At 36.1% G+C, this 16,279-nt stretch overlaps 2 protein-coding genes across 2 annotated transcripts in view; both read right to left on the reverse strand.

Moving 5' to 3' along the window:
• Positions 1–284, reverse strand: part of LOC145784263 (uncharacterized) — a 37,700-nt gene extending 37,416 nt beyond the window's left edge. The window contains exon 1 of the mRNA XM_082596051.1: positions 153–284. Within this exon, the coding sequence (XP_082452177.1) occupies positions 153–273 (121 nt within the window). The 5' untranslated portion in view covers positions 274–284. The remainder of the gene's footprint in view (positions 1–152) is intronic.
• A 2,021-nt stretch (positions 285–2,305) lies between these two features.
• On the reverse strand, positions 2,306–14,339 carry LOC145784476 (glycoprotein-N-acetylgalactosamine 3-beta-galactosyltransferase 1-like). Its single transcript, XM_082596299.1, has 7 exons — positions 14,199–14,339; positions 12,146–12,309; positions 11,713–11,870; positions 9,107–9,264; positions 8,641–8,769; positions 4,709–4,931; positions 2,306–3,501 (listed from the first exon to the last, which is right to left on the reverse strand). The coding sequence occupies exons 1-7, from the start codon at positions 14,309–14,311 to the stop codon at positions 3,325–3,327; spliced, it is 1,122 nt and encodes a 373-aa protein (XP_082452425.1). The 5' UTR covers positions 14,312–14,339; the 3' UTR covers positions 2,306–3,324.
• Positions 14,340–16,279: the final 1,940 nt, after the last annotated feature.

Genomic DNA, 16,279 nt, shown 5'->3' on the forward strand with positions numbered 1-16,279 from the left:
TAAGGGAGGTTTTTGGATACCTTAGTAACTAACCCTAAACTTGGCTGTTGGCCAACTGTTGTACCAACTGTTTGGCCAACTGTTGTACACTGCGTTTCCAGTCCAGATTCTACTATTTAGAAGTCCATGCCGTAGCCCACTGCTCTACTCACCTTTTTTTCCTGTATATCGTTTGTGCCGACTTAATACGTTGACTTCCTGCTCAGTAACCCTGTGTCCACATGCAAAGAACAGCAAAAAAGTTTGAAGCAAAACAACTATTAGTATGTTCATTCTACTGCCACTGCAACTTCAATTAAATTAAAGTTAAGTAAAATACTGTATGTTAACGAATATTAGCATTGTTTATTTAAAGATGCTTGAAACGATTTAATCCACGCAATTCTGTTGCCAAAAGCACAATATGGATTTTTCTGACTAAATTTGGATTAACTTGGTGCGCCGAAGAGATTGGATTCTTTTACATACGACAGTGAGGACCTTTTGAAATGCTCAAACAATACCGGTAACCAAAACAAACTAACCATAAAGTAAGCTATGTTGTTCTTCTGGTTTCTGTAATTGTGACTTAGCAATTTTGAGCATTGCATATACTATTATGTGTTATATACTATTATTATGACTGGATTTAGCCGATGGGGGCCCCCCCCGTGCAAAAAAATTTTTTGCGCCAAAGGCGCGAAAAACCACCTCTCCGTCTACAGTAGCATTAATCCAGCCCTGCACAGCTCTGCACTGCACAGAATTTTGTAAAAACTTTAAAGGCTGAAAAAAAACAACACAAAATCACATTTTTTCCACGTCGGGGAGCCCTTCAAAAGGGGGGCCCGGGCACCTGCACTCTCTGCCCCCCCTAAATCCGGGCCTGACTATTATTACGTATTATGAACCTGCTATATTTTTAGAGTAGGCTAGGCCTATTGATGCCATTGCTGGAGATGCTTTGAATACTACATTTAGCTTTACTTTGTGTTGTAGTATTCTTACTTAACTTATATTCTACAAATGCAGCAAATAAGATTATTATTTTTAAACCCGGTATTGCTGCAGCATATGATAATGAGTGAATACTTCAATACATTTTTATAGATCTATGAACGAAAGCTGCAAAGGTCATACTCCACACTAAACAGCCTATTGCTATTTGAAAATGCTTTGTGGTATTTTTGTACAATTACACTCACTTAATTTTTACGTTTTAATTTGTTTTACATAGTAAAGCTCACTGCTTCTCAACCTGCAGACTTGCAGACTATGGCCCATTGGTGTGCCATAACTAAGTTACAGAGATGAACGAAAAACGCGTTGAAACTCAAATCGTAAACTATGCGAATGAAGGAACGATAAACATAACTTTACCGAGAAACTTATGTCCTTGATGTCCTAAACTTTTGAAATCATTTTTGTATAATCAGGCCTGTTCGTTGACGAAGGTTATGTTTTAGCAAGCGTTTTAGGACTACTAAAAATGATTGTTTTTTAACATGTAAGCAAAATACGAATTGAAATCCAGCTTTTAAGATGAAGATTTCGTATTGTAACTGCTTTAATTACTGTACTTCAGCTAGTATTTTTCAGCAACCAATTGCTAAAATTTCAAGATGCAAAGAAGGCATGCCACTCCGCTTGACTTTACCAAGTGGTTGTGCAAAAGCTTGGAAAGTGGAAATGAAAAGCTAAAAAGACAATCTTGCAATGTTTCCATCTATCAACTGTAAAATTGCATGATCTTGTCGATATTCGGAAAACCTAAGATACTATTTTTAAGTCTTTGGTATGAGTCAACCTAGAATTGAAATCAGGCCAAGCAGAGACTATCTCCATCTTGCAATTTTTCCCTGACCTGGTGCCATACCAGCTTGCAAAATCACAATTTTTTACATTGTTTTAAACGCTACTTGATGTTAAAACGGTAAAAAATCAGATTTTTGCTGGCCCAACGTCTACATAATTATAATTACCAAGTAATCGGCGCAAAACAGAATTCTCTTAAAGCTGAACTAAATGCTTATAGCTTCAAGCTCACATCTACTCAATAACACAGCTTAACTTGTGCCGCGAAATACTAAGAAACGCTTCAGGTAAAATAGAGGTTTAAGAATTGTTTACTGCAGCTTGACATTTCTTGACTTTCAGTTGTGCTAAATAACCTCTAATAAGTCTGATATCGACAAATCGAGTACAAAATTCTATACTTCTCCTCGACGTCTATCTCATATATATGTTTATATTGGACTGAAAAAGTATCCGAACCCTCAGGGTGTCTCGACGAAGTTTATCAAACCGGTTTATCACTTGGTAACGTTTTCACAATAGCAACAATAGCATCAACAGTGCTACAAAAATTGTATTAATAATTCCTTAAACGTTTCGGTTAGATTTCTAAATGCAAGAAATAAGAAATATAAAGCAAATGCTTGAAGATACGAACAACGCATTATTGCCAACACCAGGCTGACTACAACCGTTTTAAAGTTTTTTTGTGTTTTTTTTCGAAAACTGCATAGCTATAAATGATAATGGCATATATACTAGTTAGCCTACAGTTATACACAGCTTCATTTCTGTAATATATACTTCTACAATATATAGTATATTATACTGGTAAAAACAAGCGATTCCTGTGCTGCTGCAAGTAATAAGTCAAAGACATGTGAACGAAGGAAGCGAGGAAGGTTTGTATGCAAAAGCGAGAAAAATATACATTTTTTCTCCATTTTGAGGGACATGTGACCAAGTGCCCCCTGGATCTGATACAAGATATACATGACAGCTGCTGAAATATTTAATAAAACAAAGTGTGTTAAACGAAACATATGAGATTTGAACGTCCAAGAAAAAGTTTTATAGCATATGAAAAGAAACAAAATGTAAAAGAATACAACAAAAACGATTGAACATGATGGTGATAGTCTATCAATCATGATGGTAGTTCATTTGTGATTTTGTTGTAATTCATTATAATTCTAATCTTCTTTCGTTGGAAATGCAATCAAGATTTAAAGTAGCCTACACCCTTTATACTATCTCACGAATCCCAATGGGTCTGCGAACCCCAGGTTGGGGACTTGTAAAGTAAAGGGTGAGCGGAAAATTTTATAACAATTGAATAAATTGCATTTTTTCTCAGTTTTAGGAGAGCACTCGACCAAGAGTCCATTCTCCTGCCGTAGCGTTCAAGGTCTTAACCAAACCAAGTTTGTTTTCCATCAATCTACAATGTTTAACCAATAAGTTAAGAATATTTTTCTTTGTAAGATAAATTGTTAAGATGACAGAAAATAATGAATGACAGAAATGAACAACAGTTTTGTAGCCTTTTCTTCACTTTGCAAGGTCTTGCATGGCGTGGTGTGATCCTTGCGTCTGGATAGCTTGCGTATGATTGCTTTTATCAATACCAAATACTCGAAGCTGATATACGAAATAATATAGAATGTTCATTAAGTCAGGAGTGATATAATGAAAAGATATGGCAACATTCGAACAGCAGTGTGGTCCCTGTTAGAACATAAAATAACGTTCATTCTTTTGTCGTATCCAAGCTTCCCAGTAGTTGAAGATTTACATTAATTGAACAGGAAGGCAAGGAAGCCAATCTTTGTGTCTACTTTCAAACATGCTATTACGAATTTTGTAGAAGAGTTCAGCAGTTTTGGAGAGGTTGCTTAGGAGCTGATATGGGAAGTCCATTTTAAATTATTGTCAGTGTCCTGACAAAGACACATGGCCACTTGCTCTTGAGCGCGGCGCCCTTTCGAGTACAATAGCCTACCAGAGCTCTCGCCACTTGGCTATGCAGTTTTTAATCTAATTGATCAAACCTTTTACATTTTACTATCATAAACTTAGCTTACGAAAAATGAATATAATAGATTTTAAAAGATAACAAGATGTTTCATGCATAGTATTATAGGGGCGTGCGCAAGTTAGTCAGGCTCTTTAGAGAACACAAGATATACCGGAAATAAAAATGCTGTTTTAACTAATGTCCAGATTTTTCGAACTACGTTGCATAATCTTATCGAATATTAATTATTACTTTGTGTTCTGACCTATGTCAACTAAGTCAATATAGGCTACAGTCTGTAGTTGTGTACCACATACTGGGGAGTCTATTAAAGAGTTCAATAAATTGAAAACTATTTCGTTAATATTTTGCTATTCAAAGGTCTTCTTTTTAATAAATTGAGTTTCGCTCCTAGCAGCATGATCGTTGCTTACTTCACAATGTAAAGATTAACGACGTTTTAGCCTGATGCTGGAAGTTCCCTGTGGTAATAGAGAATTGCCCTAGCTTTCGGAACACAGTTCCCTGGTCATGTGCTATGACGAGTTTTTGTTCTTGGATTGATAGTCTAACCTACTATTCATTGCATGGTTAATGCCTTAATTTATTAGTTTATCTCTTTTTATCTCGTCTTATACTAGATTTCTCCGGCTTCACAGCGGGTTATCACATTCATCACGATATGAGATTTGAGCATCACAATTTTAAAAAAAGCTCACTCGGATTGTTAGTAAGTTAATCGTCTGCCATATTTACATATTCATGACTAACGCTACGCTAAAGGTTACAAAAATTAATAGCGTTTAAGTATTGAAACATAAAAAATGGAAAAATAGGCTACTAAGCTATCATTATTAGAATCAATAGAGCATATTGTTTAATATACGTTTTTTTTTGCAGTTGATTTGCTCAGCTCACCGAAGGATTAGGATAATAAATGTATTTCCAGAACCAAAAGTCTTTAGGAAGTTTCGCAGGCCTGAGATGTGACGCAGGATTGAAAGGAAAGAAAGTGTCAACGTTTTGTTCATCTCGGGAGTCCATTGCTTTCACACCGAGAACTTTTAAACATTTTCCAATTTCGTAGTCTTCAACAGCCGTCCCTTGAGGACACTTGCGGTGCCTAAAGGCTCCAGAAAATCTGAAAAAAGTAAATAAATTGTCTTACTATTGGCTGTATGTTTGCTATAGTAGAGCAAAAGTAAGGTAATAAGTAAGCATTGTCAATGAATTGTTCAAAAAGTACTTTAACTAGCATTAATACTTCCGTGGAAGCTATACAGCATATTGTGCATCATGAGATGATTTTGTGCATCATGTGTATCATCATTCATCATTATGATATTTATCACAGGAATATAAATCAGAGAAGCTAGTAATAATTATCATGTTTGGTTTTATGAAATTAGCCTAACTTTTAATTTCTTGGCAATCCAAAGTTTTTCTCTCCGACACCGTTTATAGAATTTATACACAAATGTAATTTTTGAATGGCAGATTCTAAAATAAAAATAAAATAAAAACTGATGATCAGGAGATCAAAAAGGTGGAAAAGACTCAAGTATTTGAGATCGTACATTACACCAGATGGATCAAAGTTAATTGATTAAAGTTTATTTGAGCAGAAGTAGCATGTCTATATTTTATTATATCTCTATTTTTATTTCCTTTTTTTTTTTGAATCCTCACGGTCACACTGAGCAGGTTTCCTGCAATTTTTGCCTTTCTGAGTATTTTATGACATCACAACTAAGTTTTTGAAGGCGAGATTCTCAAAGTAACAAATTCGGGTAACTTGTCACTTTTTGAATTTCTTTTGTGTTAAATCGTTGAACTTGTTGGACTTGCAAATGTTGATTGTAGGCTTATTTTATAACCGACGAAATACAAGTTTTCTTTTTTCTTCATCTTTTCTAGGTTTGGTGGCTTTGCATTTTAGGATAGTGTTTTCCAAACTCTATTTTATGGATACATATTTTAAAGCTTTTTGGTTTTGTCATCTTTCCCTTTTGTTGGTGTCAAATTCGTGTGTTTACTTCATCATTCTCTTACATTGGCGTAGCCAAGGGGGGGGTTTTGAGGGTTACAACCCCCCCCCCCCCTTTGGCACGCGTGTGACGTCACGATATTGAGAATGATGCTTTCAGTCTAAAAAAAAATTGCCTAATTTTAAACAAAATTGCATTAAAAGAGCGAGTTTTGCCAATACCAAACATTCAAACATCTCAGCCAGGAATTAGCAACAAGAAAACATAGAGACTTAGCTTTTTTTTCCGAAAAATGCCGAAGAAAACATGATCTTTTCCTTTTGCTATGCTACCGGACAGCACCATTTTACAGAAATATTTGTACCCACATTTTTGTTGAAAATGCTCTCAGAATGCACCAAATTCAAAGTAATTTTTCAAAATTTTCTGGGGGAGGCCCCCCCAGACCCCCCACCGTTGGGTGGGCAAAACCCCCCCTTTCAAAATTCCTGGCTACGCTACTGATTCTCTACATGTTCGCGCTAACAATGAAAAATAAAATTGAATTAAGTTGAATGGATGCAGCACACCGGACATCAAAACAAGACTAGGACAAGCACGGTGCATCACAAACAGCCTCACCGATGTTCGGAAATCAACAAATATTACTATCAACCTCAAAGCACAGCTAGTAAAAGGTTTTGTGTGGAGTGTTACGCTTTACGGATGCAAAACGTGGACATTAAGAAAATCAGAGGAGCATCAAGGCCTTTGAAATGTGGTTATGGAGACGAGTATTGAGGATGAGTTGGACTGACAGACGCACGAATCAATGGGTGAGAAACTAGCTTGGAATCCGGGAAAGTGGTAGTATGCTGACGAACGTCAAAGAAAGCTTCGCAAATATGGTCATTGAAAAAGAAGAAGAAATAGCTTGATATTGGCTGCTATCAAAGGAGAGGTTCGTTAGAAAGGTAAACCTAAAGAGCAGAGTAGATGGACAATGTTTTCGATTGGAGAACTCAATCGGTCGAGAAAAGCAGGTTTGGAAAGAAATACCAACGGCTCTCCAAAAGGCTATAACCTATTAAACTGATTCTAAACATCGTACTTAGAATAGTATCCTTTATCCAAAATGTTAATTCTAAACCGTGTGCGTACATGAAATTGAAATTACTTTGTAACAGTAGCGCACCCAGCATGGGGCTAAGGGGGCTCAAGCCCCCCCCAAACTCGCCACAAAAAATAAAGTTTTTGTATGTTCCCTATGTATACCTTTTGCTTACAGGTTAGATATGAATAAGACACAACAATACAACAGGGCCGAGCATTATAACAATATATTTTACATATTTGCAAATAGTTTTCACAGTCGAGCGTTTTCGGCTTAACTTTAAGCCCTAATCAAGAATCAGAAAATAATTAATAAATGCAATAAATTTTAACTTCTTGAAGGTAAATTTACATTAGGAAAAGGCAACTACATAAATAACTACAAAAAAATTTGCACCACAGGGAACGTGATATGCTACATCAAGTAAATGTTGAGGAGAATGGACGCACCTCCAGCAAATAATTATTTGTTTAAATTTGGGTTGTAGCGTATAGCGTTAACAGTGCTTCCTGAATTTTGGTGTCAAATTGGGATGGCTTTTGCGTAAAATTATAAATGAATCAGCAGAGAATTTTTGATCTGTGCAAAAAGAACGCTCCATGATATGGTCTTTGATGGCACCTTTCTTTAACTCCCTATAAAGTTCAGATGCTCCCGTACTCTCGTGGTCAAATGTCTGGTGGACAACTGGACATACCGATGTACCATACCGTCATACGTCAATGCCGAATCACCCGGACATGTAAAACTGTATAGGCCTACGACATTTGAGCAGAGAAACGAAAGCATCTGGGACTTTAATTGAAAATACGAACTAATTTTGAATGTTTTGTAAATAGGAAAAACGTCCCCATCAAATTTAGTCTACTGTTTATAAAATTAGTGTTTTGTTTCAAACTGTTTTCGTGCTAGTTGTTGTTTTCGCACTTATCTGTGTTGGCAAACGGAAAGCTAATTTTATCTTGTCATAGGCCTACATGACGAAAAGTCGAGATCTATAGAAGATTGCGAGAGTGGACGTAGGGATGAGAGTGTTGATGGTTCTAATAGCTTGGGGTTCACTAGGCCAACTTCTAATCTGATTTGAGAGAACAAAAATTTTGAAAAATTGCTTTGAATTTGGGGCATTTTGAGAGCATGTTCAACAAAAAATTAGGTATGAATATTACTGTAATATGGTGCTGTCCGGTGGCATAGCAAAAGGATAAGATCATGCTTTCCTCGGCACTTTTCCGAAATATAAAGCTATGTCTCTATGTTGATTTGGATGCAACTTATTTCGTCCCCTAAAAAATTCTTATCCCGATTCCGTACCCTGAAATTGGAGTAACAAAATCAAATTTCGACCAAATTCGTTCCCTGAAAAGATCGAGAAAAATTTTGAAATGTTAGCTGCAACTCCGATCAGCGACTTCGGCTCTGTTGTTTTTTTTCTCGATCTTTTCAGGGTACGAAATGTTCAGGGGACAAAATAGGTTGCACCCGTTGAGTCTTTATGTTTTCTTGTTGCTAATTCCTTTGTTGAATTCACTTTGTTGAATTTTTCCATTGGAAATGACAAAATTACTGCATTTTCTGAGTAAATTGCGGGCCCTGTGCGATCGCACGGTTTGCACACCCCAAAGACCGGCACTGATGGCCGGTGATGGGCATTGGCCTACTGTCACTATTGTCGCAAATCACTCGGTCGACATTTCTGAATTAGCCCCCCCCCTAAAAAATTTTCTGGGTGCGCTACTGCTTTGTAATATAACATTACTGATACTAACCTGCTCAATGCTTCTTTGCTCAACACGTATCCGGCTCCACCGCTCATGTAAGTTAAGCGTTGATCGCCCAGATAAAATTTTCTTCCAAAATACATTGGTTTGTTTGTATTATAATCTTTCAGTAAATACCTTTCAATAAAACACCCGTAAATATAATAATAACAAATAATAAGAACTTTTTTGTGTTCACTATAACAACATTAGGCCCAAGTAGAACTCGTAATTACAGTTGTAACACAACAGACAACTAAAGGAAGCAAAAGATTAATTATATCGAGATATTGATTCAATTTCTCACAATTCAGTGTAAATTTTTGTCTGATGAAAAAGAACTGTGCAATATAAAGTTGCGCTGAAGCCATGACCTTTTAAATGTTGTGCAAACTCTCTCAATGGGATACTCGGTTACAAAGCCGTCAAAGGAAATGAGAATGATTAAAAAAGTGCGATGAGTGACGTATGAAACCTTAAATTTTCAAGTATTACAAAAGTATCATCGTCCGCTTTTAAGAACCAATCAGCATCGTTTCGGTGATTCTTCCAGACATAACGGAACGCTGTTTTTGTTTTTTCGTATAAGTTCACACGTCCTTCATCAACGGGTAGTCCAACGGCCGGAAAGTCCTTAAAAGCATAGTGCATTTTTTTAATCTTCTTTAGGTGACCTTAGGCTTAAACCATGCAACGAGCAGAGTTTTCGACTGATTGTGTGAGTGTGTGATATGTTGGTAAAGATCATTAACGGTGTTTGATTGATTGATTGACATTTTATTTGTTGCGAGTATAAACACACATATTCAGCAAAGTCAGATAAAACAAACGGTAACGTAGAATGTGTGGATACTTCAACGGGTGGCTGCGAAGTGACCTGGAAGGTCTTCTAGTCGAGCAGCCACCCTCAACAAAAAAAAAAGTTACAAATTAGACATCAAAGAAGCGAGGCAAAAGAATCTAAAACATAAAGTTACGGTATAGTTGCTTGAATGAACGCAAAATACACCATCTAATAAAAGTTTTACGTAGGCCTGAAGCCATCATCATTAGTAATATGATAATAGTAAATTTTTATAAAGATTTTTAAATGAGTTAGGTGAGTTTTTTCTTATTTCCAATGGGATTGAGTTCCAAATTTCCACTCCTGTATACTTGAAACTACGTTGAAGTTTTGAAGATGAGTATTGAGGAACATAAAAATTATCCTTGTCAATTGCATTTCTGGTATTGCGAGAATGAACATTTTTTGCTTTTTTAAAATAATTAGAAAAAGTAGTAGTAAATTGTTTTCATATTTGTGCATTAATTTTGAAGTTTCGAGTTTGAACAAATCATTTATTTTAAGAACATTTAGTTGTTTGAAATATGGAGTCACGTGATCCGACCATCGACCTCCCGCGACTATTTTAATTGCTTTGTTTTGGAATGCTTGGAGTTTGTCGACATGTGTCTTAAAAGTGGAACGCCATATTGTTATTGCATATTGAATATGAGGATGTACAAGCGAGTGGTACAATATTGAAGTCTTGTTTTCGGAGGAATGAAAGATTTCAATTTAGACAAGATGCCGACGGACCGAGCAAGTTTCAATTTTATATCATCGATGTGGGGTTTAAACGAAAGTTGATTGTCAATAGTTATTCCAAGGTATTTAGCGTGGTCAACTATTTCTAATTTATCATCGTTGTAGAGAACATGGATTTCATCAAGATTACTGTAGTTTTTTTGGGCGGAATTACTAATAAATTTGATTTGGAAGCATTGATAGTTAACTGGTGTTCCAGATTGTCTGCAGTTATAGACGCTCTTGGCTTATGACGCTCTTGGCTGATGAGGATAAAGATTCAAAACCAACCAACCATTCAGCACTTTACTGGAGGCACCTCACTGGGCATTGCGCAAAGCTCACTGCTTGCAGTTTGAGCACTTTGACAAGGTTGGCGGTAGTACCATTTTTGGAGCTTTTTGGGTTCCTCAAATGGGAAAACGTCACACGGAGATATATACCTCCGTGGCCATACCCAGTGTACCTACTGCACTGAGGAGGCCGAAAGGCCGAAACGGTGTGCCACTGTTTGCAGTTAAATATCAGTTATGTTTTTTTTATCAGCTTTAATTTAAAGAATATCAATTGAAATATAAAAATTAAACTTTTAATTCATCTACTCAGGGGTTCCCAACCTTTTTACGATCTCGTACCACTTGGACGCCTTATAATGCCAAGCGTACCACTTCTTGCAGAACAACTAATTGGATCGAATCATATTTTATTCAGAAGAATAATATTGGCGTACTAAAATAACACCAAAGCACCACAACTAAATTTAATGAGATTTTTGTTTACTGTTCACCAATTGATCGATGCGCAGTGTAAATTTGCTAACAGCGCATCGAAAGTCATTTCCGGGCACACCTAGTCGGTTTCGAGTTTTTGACTTGATGTTCATCATGACTGAAAATTCCTGCTAGCATTCCCACGTGGAAGGGAAAATCAGTAGCTGTGGAACAGCATGGGAAGCTAGCTTTGAATATAAAGAGGCCATACTGAGCCAGAAGTTAATTGGAGAACATTCCTTGTAACTGTTATTGAACCTTTTATTCCTATCTATTTTAGCTTACAACTAGCATTATTCGACGCTATTTGTAGCTCATTTATAAAACAGTAGATGATATCTATCAAGAGCAATCATTTGAAGTAATTAACGCCTACTGTCCCACAGCGTTGTACAGCTTTTCAAAGCTACTGTGCTCCTTGTTCACAATGACATGACCTGTATTTTGAAGATCGTAATGTTACGAAACAATAAGAATAGTGACGTAACAATAAAAATAGGCTTCGGAAAAATTTGTTTGTAAACAAAACCAGATAAACAAAATATAAAGTTGTAAATCCACGTTTTTGTGAAGAAAAAAAACGGAAGCTACCCGCGTACCACCTGAAAAACCTTCGCGTACCACTAGTGGTACGCGTACCATAGGTTGGGAACCCCTGATCTACTGTATGCTTTGCTTTTTGAAAAATATATTGTAGGCTCCAAGCAGAGATGTCTTTTGACACGTTATCTTTGTTATGCTTACCTCGTCATCAATTGAGCTCATGTACAATATCGTGTTGCAATGCTTTCCCCAAGTATTTTTTATGTGAATCGCTTTTGTGTACAGCGTTTTCGGTGATGTCAATATCCAGCACAACACTCTCACTTTGGTGTACAATTCCGCTGCAGTGGCGTTTGTCACTGGATAAAGATTAAAAGTATAGGCTATTTATCTAAGTGATGATTTGCTAAACCCACAACACTTTTATACAATATGCTATGGCTGCTGAGGTAAAAATCAAAATAACGGATCAACATTCGAAAACGAGTTTACATTCGTTAGGCCACGTCAAAAGCAAAGAGTAAAGTAGATCCTAAACAAATTGATTACATTGATTAAATTTCATGATTACATTTGATCATAGAATTACATCGATTACATTTTAACGCAGTCAAGTATACCGCTGAACATTAACCTTCAAAGTCCATGCATTGGTGATCTGCATTGTCTTTTGATTTATAATTTTGTTCAATTTCTCTAAGTCCATAACCATTTAACAATGGTTTTCTTGCATCCAAGTCGTTACGTAAATCCACAACAGATTCTTCATCCTTGGTAGGCAAAAAACGTTTTGGGCTTCTGGAAAAATTAGAAAAAGTGATTTTCATAAAAAGATACACATAAGGAAGCTTTCACGAATGAAAAAAATACTGTATTGATAAGTTTAAATGCTCGTCAAGTGGTGACGCTACATAGGCTGTTTATCAATAAAATCAATCGCAAAAAGCCGCTTCTATATTATACTCATGTGAGCTAAAAAATTAATATTCCCATTTTTAACGTACAGTATGTGAGACTTGCAAGGGTAAAATTTAATTGAATTCTCACTTTCCAAAAAAGATCAAATGGTTCTTGTCAAAGTAGCCTATTTCAAGGAACATGCTCAGTGGCGTTAGCAAGGGTTCCCAAGGAATACTTTTCCATTAGAGCCCAGGTTTGATTTTAGGGATGCGATTTTTTTTCCAGGGATGCAGGAAGATGGAGTAAAACATGGCGTAGCCTTTTGAGTCCTGTTGTGATATATACTCATATACATAGAGATGCATTGTTTATTAAAGGGCTCGATCGTGTCTACTATTGGTTCCGGCACACCTTCAACATGCTTCAACAACAATTGATTACAACATCTGATCGATATAATGGAAGGTAAAAAAATGTAAGATATAGTTTAAAAATCAAATCAGACTGCTGTTCACCAGGCAAATTTGGTAATGAAGCGATAAATACTGCATAGCTGCTTCTCGCATTTTGGTCTAGCCAACGTAACGTCATTTTTCGTTACACGACAACAGGCAAGAACAAATCTTGCAGAGTTGTGCAAACAATCCATAATCTATTGACCGAAACGACAGGGCAAAGCAGAAATGACTAAATACGACATATGAGATCATCTATTTAGCGACATAGCAAGCCTTCAATAAGTGATAGTCGACCCTATAAAAGTTCTCTTTGGCTGTGGAATTTGACAAACGCAATGTTCCCAAATAGAGTTGCGTCGATAGAGCACGTATTTTTCGGCATTTTTATTTGGACGACTAAGTTAAATTGTTGCAACATGGTTTCATATCCCTAAAGTGTTATATCATGACCTCTATTAAAGACGGTTGCTTTTGGGCTATCTATAAGTGCTTACCGTAATGTAGAGAATGTTAGAGTATTTATTATCACATTACGAGGCTACGTGTAGCCTACTGACCAAGAAGATGCAAGCTTATTCGAAGTGAAGGTTTTTATTTCGACCGTTATTTGATATTTTGTTTTTATCAAAATTGACTTATTCTTGCAATTTTAATGCTAAAGCTTTACTGTGAATGTTTGTGAACAATTCTTTAAATTAGCTGACAGTTCTTTGAAATAAAAATAGTAAGACTACCCTAGTCAGGGCCGTTGAGAGGATAATTTAGGCCCGGTACCATTGAGATCCTCGGGCCCAAATCAAGATATTAAAAAAAAACGCACCACACTATATCCAAAGACAACGCCGTGGTTTCTTCACGCTTCTAGGTCTCTTGATAAGGTTACGAGCCCCTAAAATTATCCAGGCCCCTGGTCCAAAATTAGCCTCTCGACCCCCCTATCCACACTACTGACCTTAGTTGTAAGTCACGATTACTGTGCGCGAGTTCTGATGGAAATGATTTTACTAAAAACCAAATACACAGATTTTATAAGACAAAAACGTACCAAGTAGGCTAAGTTGAAAATTCAAAATTATTTTCGAAAAGTTTTAGTTCTGGCTGCAACCGTGGCATAACGTATTGTAAATGTAAATAAAACTGTAAGTCTGGCAACACTGTTTTTAAGAGCTGTATTTGTCAGCATACTTTGATTTCCACTGTTCCAGACATTACCTTTGAAGGCAATAACGTTTTATCAAATTTTAACACACTGCACTGCTGTTTGAAATTGATTTCCATTTTGCATTAGCAACAGTGTTAATCCTAAATTCATCCACCTTATTAACTTACCTAAAAAAAGGTTTGTGTTCAGACAAAGACAAATTTTTAAACATAGCAAGAATAGTTATGCATGACCCTATGGACATTCCAAGTAACAATATCAGCAAATTTTTTATCATCATATTTCACATCCTTGACTTCTCCTTTTGCATATGCACATAGCGTTGGTCCAACATGTAAGGACTTGACTGCACAGATTTTGAGTTTGATTAATCATCAACTATACAACACAATATTTAACTTTCTTCACATGCAACGCTTAGTAGGCTAATTCAGCGTACTATGACATAATTTTGTTCTAACACTCATTGACTGCAAGCAGGCTACTGTGAAAAGTAGTGTAATAAAACCAGTGGCGTTGACAAGAGGGGTCTAAGGGGTACTTTTAGACTCGGGACCAACAGCAACAGGTTGATTTTAATGGCCCCTAATGTTTTCAAGGGGTCCGAAAACTGTGGATGTACAGTAATACGTTTTTCCATGAAATGTTTTTCTAAAATATCTCGTAACCGTTCTAGCCCACCTGTTGGCAAAATTAATTTATTATTTTGTTTGGTTTGGTTGTATGACAATGTAACTCGTATACGATGCGATAAATCAAACAAAACATAAAATTGCGTTTTTGAATAGACTAGTGCTACTGTCAAGGCATACCCTGCATCAGGGTTCAATTCCCTCACCAGACCGCTTGGGTTTGTTTGTATTGATTAATTGTCGTACTGTGGCTGCGTTGCTTGGTGTAAGAATGAGTCACTGAAGCGAATCCATTACCATGTATAGGTACAGCGCGATACAGACAGCTATCACATTCTTCATAAAATTCTTTTTCGTTAAATGTATCGCCATACAGCTGAAAAAATGTCCTTTCGTTAACGTAACAGACTCTGATATTTTTTTTTGTTATTTCAGCTGAAGAAAATATAAAACTAATTCAATTGATTTGAAAGCTCGGAAAACCCTATTTTTTAATATTTCTAACTTGATCGATGTACATACGCCATCTTACGCTATTATTTCTTTTGTCTTTTTATGTCAACTAAACATTTCGCAATGTAAAGTTGATGTAAGTAAAACAAAAGTTGGTACATTTTAAAAAGAAAGCAGTGAGTAGTAGACTAGCCTAAATATAATCGTGATCTTATATAAGAATCGGACTTTATCACTGGTTGGTACATGAAGCTGAGAGGGGTGTGTGTGTTATCGAAAAAATCAAGTTAAAAATCAGAGTTAAATTAATAGAAGAATAAAAATTTCTAAGACTGTCAGAAACAAGGAGGTTTTGAAATTGCGCGATATTAATCGACCAACAATAACTTGAGAAAAGGTCATTTGCCATAAACATCAATTAAAACTGTTTAAAATAATCAATTTTGTTTAACTTAACCATTATTAAATTATTTTCAGATACTGAACCTTACAGTAGACAATACGTAGAAAAATATCGACAAACTCTATGAGATTTACGCTATCAACTGTGTTTAGCGTAGGCTACCACCGTACTAAAAGTAGGCAGCGTTTTGCTACCGATGTATGGAATGAATATTGAATATATAAAGTAATAGTATACAGCTTTCAAAACTGCAGAGAGTGGCACACCGTTTCGGCCTCCTGGCCTCGTCAGTCCAGTACGCTGAAATTAAGTTTAATTTCATGTTTTCTAAAATGAACATATTACACTATGTAACACAATTTTGTATGGCTACTTTTTTAATGCCCCTTCTTGTATTTTTGAGTACTGAGTTCAAAAATCCTGCAGTTTGCAGAAAATCACAAAATTCGGAAAACATTGTACCTTGAATACGATCGATGATAGCAAAAAAAAATGATAGCATTTTTGGAATCAACGCTTGAAAATCATACTGACACACTGAAAAAATGTAGCAAAACAAAACATTTTTTAAATTTTGTTTAGTGGTATTTTTTTGTTTTGCATTTTTTCTCAAGTCGTTTGTTATACGGCGTCAATTTTAATAGGTAGGACGCCTTTCCAACCGAAAGAAAAAATCCAGCTGAAATTTGAGGTTTGATGTAAAGTAGCATCGAAGTCTTACCACATCTATGTACTTATTTAAGAACTCACCAGTTCAAAA

This window comes from Aplidium turbinatum, chromosome 15 (genome assembly GCF_918807975.1).
Source record: "Aplidium turbinatum chromosome 15, kaAplTurb1.1, whole genome shotgun sequence".
Lineage (NCBI taxonomy): Eukaryota > Metazoa > Chordata > Ascidiacea > Aplousobranchia > Polyclinidae > Aplidium > Aplidium turbinatum.

Excerpts from the sequence above, each read along its gene's own strand:
- LOC145784476 (XM_082596299.1), bottom strand. The coding sequence starts at position 14,311 with ATGATGATAAAAAATTTGCTGATATTGTTACTTGGAATGTCCATAGGG. Across the intron at positions 12,310-14,198 it reads GAACACAAACCTTTTTTTAG|AAGCCCAAAACGTTTTTTGC; the intron begins GTAAGTTAATAA and ends TAATTTTTCCAG. Across the intron at positions 3,502-4,708 it reads TTTATTATCCTAATCCTTCG|GGACCACACTGCTGTTCGAA; the intron begins GTGAGCTGAGCA and ends ATGTTCTAACAG.